The 6,225-nt window shown below is 37.3% G+C and overlaps 1 protein-coding gene across 5 annotated transcripts in view; it reads left to right on the top strand.

Moving 5' to 3' along the window:
• dnm2a (dynamin 2a) overlaps positions 1-6,225 on the top strand; it is a 74,099-nt gene that overhangs the window by 50,691 nt on the left and 17,183 nt on the right. For all 5 annotated transcript variants that reach the window (XM_016451592.1, XM_016451588.1, XM_016451591.1 and 2 more), the window contains 3 exons: positions 1,645-1,809; positions 1,918-2,141; positions 3,205-3,441. In XM_016451592.1, the coding sequence (XP_016307078.1) occupies positions 1,645-1,809; positions 1,918-2,141; positions 3,205-3,441 (626 nt within the window). The remainder of the gene's footprint in view (positions 1-1,644; positions 1,810-1,917; positions 2,142-3,204; positions 3,442-6,225) is intronic.

The following is a 6,225-nucleotide window of genomic DNA, read 5'->3' as shown; positions in this document are numbered from 1 at the left end:
AGTGAGCGCAAGCTAGATTCAAGTGATTATTACGTTTTGAATATGGATATTTTTCTTACAAAAACGCATCTATTCGCTACAGAAGGCCTTTGTTCACCCCCCGGAGCCGTGTGAGACATTTTTTTTTATGGATGGGCGCTTTTTATTTAACTTCTTTTGGACTGAAGCACTGCAACACCCGCTGAGTGCATTGATAGAGCTTGGAATAGCCAGGACAATTTTTAATATAACTCCAACTGGATTCGTCTGAAAGAAGAAAGTCATATACACCTAGGATGCCTTGAAGGTGAGTAAAACACAGCCTAATTTTAATTTTTGGGTGAACTAACTCTTTTGATTCACGATTTATTTTTGACTGTCAACTGTCAACATTGAGCTTCTTAAAAACCACAACAAATTCCTTGTGTGTTTGCGCACACTTGGCGAATAAAGCTGATTCTGATTCTGATGTTACACTACTAGAAAACTACTACAAGTCACTTACGCTCACCAAGGTTGCGTTTATTGCAATGTATGTATATACATACATACATACATACAGTAGTCAACATTTGAAGTGGATCAAAAACTTTCATCAAAGTTGTCCTAAAACCAAAATGCGTTCTTGTCTTAGGACAACTTTGATGAACTTTTCTGATCCACTTCAAATGTTGACTACTGTATATAAAACAAATAAACTACTTTTGAATTAATATTTTGGAATTATTACAATGATATTATATATGAATGTATTTTAAAATGTCATTTATTCCAATTTGGCAGTCATTTCTCACGTCTTCAGTGTCACATGTTCCTAACATTTTTTTCAGGATTCTTTGATAAATGGAACGTTAAAAAGAACAGCATTTACTTGAAATATAATTTATTTAGCATTATAAATGTATTTCCTGTCACTTTTGATCAATTGAATGGATTCTTGCTGAATAAAAATGTCTTTCTTTCAAAAACAACATTACTGATACAAAACGGTAATATATGTTATGAAATTAATAGTAGTAGTACTAGTAGTAGTGGTGGCAGTGCGTCTAAGGCAAACATTGCTATTATTATCATAAATACTTGGGGTTAGGCAGTTGAAAATATTTTAGCACATCCATTTGTGTTATTGGAATTATGCAGTTTGTTAAAGATGGGTGTTTTACATTATTACTGTGTAATTACTATGTTATTACTAAACAATCGGTGTATGCAACCAGCCAGAAACACTCACACTGCAACATGTTAAAAACACCCAAAATACAGCAGCTACTTAGCAACATATAAAAAAAAAATCTCTTAAATCATCTTAGCGACAACATTTACACAGCTTTTACATGGACAAATATCACTTCTGTTTTCTAGTATCTAGTAAATAGTTAAAAAATGCTTTTTCTCACCGATGCGATCTTGGTTTGATCAGCAGAAGTTGTTTTAGAGGTTAAGAAAGGTTTTACATTTTGATGAAAGATGAAAGAAAATATTTTTTCCCCCAAGAATAGTATGCACTTCATTCATTCAGTGCATCCATTCAGCACAATAAGACCAGGAACGTATTAAAGATACAGGTCACTTTAGATGTTGTCTTTAAAATTCATGATCATTCCTAAACTTAGATCAAAGGCAAAAAAGAAGTGGTTGTAAAGAAACTGGTATGTGTGTGTGTAGGTGGATTCAGAAGAGGCCGCTCCAGCCGACACCTTCTCTATGGACCCTCAGCTGGAGAGGCAGGTAGAGACCATCCGTAACCTGGTGGACTCTTACATTGGTATCGTCAACAAGACCATCAGAGACCTCATGCCCAAGACTATCATGCACCTCATGATCAACAGCGTAAGTACACAACAGTTCATCTTGAAACATATTAATTCTAACATATTGCAAACATCCTCACCTCTTCATTAACCTTTCGTTCCTGTTCGGTCGTCTTTCTGTCCCCAGGCTAAAGACTTCATCCACTCAGAGCTGCTGGCGTACTTGTACTCCTCAGGAGATCAGAACAGTCTGATGGAGGAGTCTGCTGACCAGGCCCAGCGCAGAGACGAGATGCTGCGTATGTACCACTCCGTAAAAGAGGCCCTCAGCATCATCGGTGACATAAGCACCAGCACTGTGTCCACTCCTGCGCCTCCGCCCGTCAACGATACCTGGATTCCAGAGACGAGGTCAGAAAATGAACAGCGCGCTGCTGTCTGGGAAAGAGTTACATTCCCATTACTGTGGCTTTCTATGTTCAGAATGAATTGCCTATATACAGCATAGACTACTACTAAATAACAATAAAATTTTCATTTTTGGGATACTATGGCCTAGGGCTGGGCGATAAATCTATAACGATAATTATCGTGTGATATAAATTTCCTCGATAAATGATAAGAGTTTGATAAATGTTCGATTAAATGTTTATGAGGCAAATGCGTCAATTGAAGTGCGCCACTCGGACTGTTTATCCGCTTTTTAATCTACAAATCGCCATCATTTACCATAGATTTACTGTAGTACCACCACTAACTGCACCATGGTATTGTGTTAGAAATGTGGGCATTTGTGTCGAATTTTATTATATTATTAATGTAGACATGTATTAAATCTATTAAAGGAGGAGTAATGGAATATAATTTGTATTTTTGTGATTAAGCAATAGCGTTTATGCATGTATACTAAATGTATTTAGACTACTGTTTTTCATACAAATACCTAGAAGCCATATTACATTTTTACCATGGTATTGAGGTGCTATATTTGTGGTTTTAACTCTGATTATAATGATCTAAATGTATGCTACTATGGAAGACCAATGGTTTAAAAAAATGAGATTGCTACCATTTTTACAGATTATTTTTGATAATGAACATAAATCTACATCTGCATCCTAACTCAATGTACTATCAAATGTGAGTTTCTAAGAGACAAAAAAAGTGATATTATTAATGTTATCAGGCAACACAAACCTGTTTCTTGATTTGAAACAATATTACTCATTAGAACTAAGCAATTATGTTTTTCAATTAAGACATTTATTTTAAGGAAAAATGATTGGAAAAGTTTAAAGGATTCAAAAACGAAGTGTTTGTCATGTTCCAAAACCACAATTAACCATCTGATTTTTACCTGAAAAACGTCACCATGAGTATACAGGGCCTTAAGTGTAGTGTACCTACTAAAATGGTTTTAGTGTCCTTCATAACTGTTTTAATACTATATTTCTTCTTTTCCTGCCCTGTGTAGCCCCACCCCCCAGCGCAGACCGCCTACATCGGCCCCGCCCCCCAGCAGGCCTCCTGCAGTGAGAGGTCCAACACCAGGCCCACCCCCTCTTAACCCCACCCCCGCTTTTGCAGCTCCGCCCATTCCCTCTCGCCCAGGCCAGCCCATTAATGCCTTCAGCAACAGCAGCCAGGATCCTTTCAGTGCGCCCCCTCAGATCCCCACCCGCCCAGCTCGCATCCCTCCGGGCATCCCCAGGTAAGACACCTAACCGTCTGTCACCTCCATGTAGAAGTGTATTCTTGGTGTGCGTGTGAGAACGAGCGTCTTGTATCTGAAGCTCAGAGGACTGAGGAAAATACCGTTTGAACGAGGTTTGACTGTTGTACTGTTTCTTCAGCTCTTATTCTTCTCTCAATAGATAATGCATGCAGATATTTTCTTCTGTCACATACTACTACTAATATTATTAATGCAAACAAGTTTTCCTTCATTTACTTCTCAGCATATTCTTTCTAATCCTTCCAGCGATATCATTTTCCTGTTTTGATCTCCTCTCATCTCTTCTTCTTCTCGTTTCTACTAATGTAGCCTCATCTGTTCTCATCCCTCCTCATCACTTCTATTCTCACCTCTTTTCTATTCAAATTTTTATCGATTTTTTCTTAAATCTTATTGAGCTTTCTCACTTTGTCTCATCTGGTATTTTCTTATCTCTTCCTGTCCTTTCTGCCTGGTTTCTTTTAATGCCATCTCATGTTTCAATTCATTTAATGTTTTCTCATTTAGTCTTATCTAGCCTCTTTTGTCTTGTCTCTTCCTGTCTTTTCTTATCTTGATTTGTCAAAGTTTGTCTCTTTTCTAGCCTTCTCTTCTGCTTTTGTGTGTCCTCATCTAGCCACTTCTTGTCTCCCATAGTCTCACCTAACTTCTCGTCTCATCCCATCTCATCTTGTCATTTATCTCATTTCATCTCTTCCCGTCTTATTTCTTCAAATTTTGTCATCTAGCCTCCTCTTCTGTTCTTGTCTATTTTCGTTTACTCTCATTTAGCCTCTTCCTGTCTGCTCCTCACCTCTTCTCTTTTTAAATCTCATCTCATGTAGTCTCATCTCTCCTCATCTTGTCATTTCTTATCTCTTTTTATCTAGCCTCATCTAGTTCGGTCCTTCCTCATCTTTTGTCTTGTCTCATCTTGTCTCTTTTCATCTCTTCTAGTCTCATCTAGTTACCTCTTCTTGCCTAATCACTTCTCCTTTTGTCTTTTCTCATCTCATCTAGTCTCATCTGCTCTCATCTCTCCTCAGCTCATCTTTTCTCATCTCTTCGAATCTAGTCTCAACTCTAATGTTGTCTTATCTAGTCTTGTTTCCTCATCTTTTGTCTCTTTTCATCTCTTCTAGTCTCATCTAGTCACCTTTTCTTGTCTCATCTTTTCTCTTTTATGTCTAATTTCTCTTCTCATTTCCTCTTAGGTTGTCTCATCTAGTCCTTTCTCTTCCGATCTTTTTGTCTTTTCTCATTTCTTCTCATCTCATCTCGTCTCGTCTCTTTTAATCTCTTCTAGTCATCTCTTCTTGCCTAATCACAGCTCTTGTCTTTTCTCATCTCTTCGCATCTAGTCTCAACTCTTATGTTGTCTTATCTAGTCTTATATCTTCATCTTGTCTCTTCTCATCTCATCTAGTCTCATGAAGTCTTGTCTCTCCTCATCTTGCGTCTTTTCATCTATTCTAGTCTCATTTAGTCACCTTTTCTTGTCTCATCTTTTCTCTTTTATGTCTCATTTCTGCTCTCATCTCCTCTAAGGCTGTCTCATCTAGTCCCAAATCTCATCTCATCTCAGGTAGTCTTGTCTAGTCTTGTCTCTTTTCATCTCTTTTAGTCTCATCTACTCGTCTCTTCTTGCATCATCTCTTCTCCTTGTGTCTTTTCTCATTTCTTCTCATCTAGTCTCAACTCTTATGTGGTCTTATATCTAGCCTTGAATCCTCATCTATTGTCTCTTTTCATCTCACAGGGTGTCAGCGGGTCCTTAAAAAGTCTTAAAATGTCTTAAATTCGGATTCGATGGGTCTTAAATATTTTTGGTCACATTACCGCTAAAATATCTTCAGTCTGACAGACCTAAATGACTGTTTACAATCATTGGACAGACTGAAGATTTTTTCTTCCCTGCAGTAGTTACTGAGAGAATCGCAGTAGCAGAATACAAGTCAAACTGCCTGACCAGACAAATAGCCTGATTAAAACATAAGTGACAAAAAATAACTAGCGAAGTATCGAAGAATGATTCTTCTAATTGTATTAGCCTACATTCATTGTAAACGGCAATTGATAATGGATAGTATATTTCTGGTATCAAGGTCGCGCTGTTAAGGCTTACTCTGTTTGTCTCTTTGTGAGAGACTTCAGAAAAAACGAGCATAACAGCACACATAAACTCAGAAGAAACACACTGAGGTAAAAATTCTAAATGTTTAGTTTATTCATAACATGATATAGTTAAGTAACACCATGACAAGTGAGCAATTTTGCTCAATATTCTCACGACGCAAAAAAAACATTCAAAACACCTATAGAGTGCACGCGTTACGTGAAGTCTAGTGCACGCGTGCGCATTTACAGTGCGCTCTTTCACTGCATGATTCAGTCTATTAAAATACATTCAGAATGATCATAAATGCAAGACATGGGGGCAGAAAATGTGTATATTTATATCAATTCATATAGTTCATCAAGTTCAGAGTGCCTTTTTTTCTCCATAAATTACCATATACAAATGTGATATTGATTTTTTACAACAGTTCAATAAACTAGAAGTTTTATTAAGAGACTTACGTTTTAGACACCATATTGCCTGTTTTTGCACTATTTCGCCAACAAAAATAATTCCAAACAAAGCCACAGCGCTTGCGTTTCTGAGCAACATGACGGTGTTTCGTTCCTGAATGAATCAACTGTTTAAATGATTCGGTTCAGTCGCAATGACTCTCTTAACAGTGACTTGCTGCCACCTACTGGCGGTTTTAATTTCACATT

Source organism: Sinocyclocheilus anshuiensis, unplaced genomic scaffold (assembly GCF_001515605.1).
Source record: "Sinocyclocheilus anshuiensis isolate Anshui unplaced genomic scaffold, SAMN03320099.WGS_v1.1 scaffold47, whole genome shotgun sequence".
Taxonomy (NCBI): Eukaryota; Metazoa; Chordata; class Actinopteri; order Cypriniformes; family Cyprinidae; genus Sinocyclocheilus; species Sinocyclocheilus anshuiensis.
The sequence above is the reverse complement of the archived record's forward strand: the minus strand, read 5'-3'. Positions and strand labels throughout refer to the sequence as shown.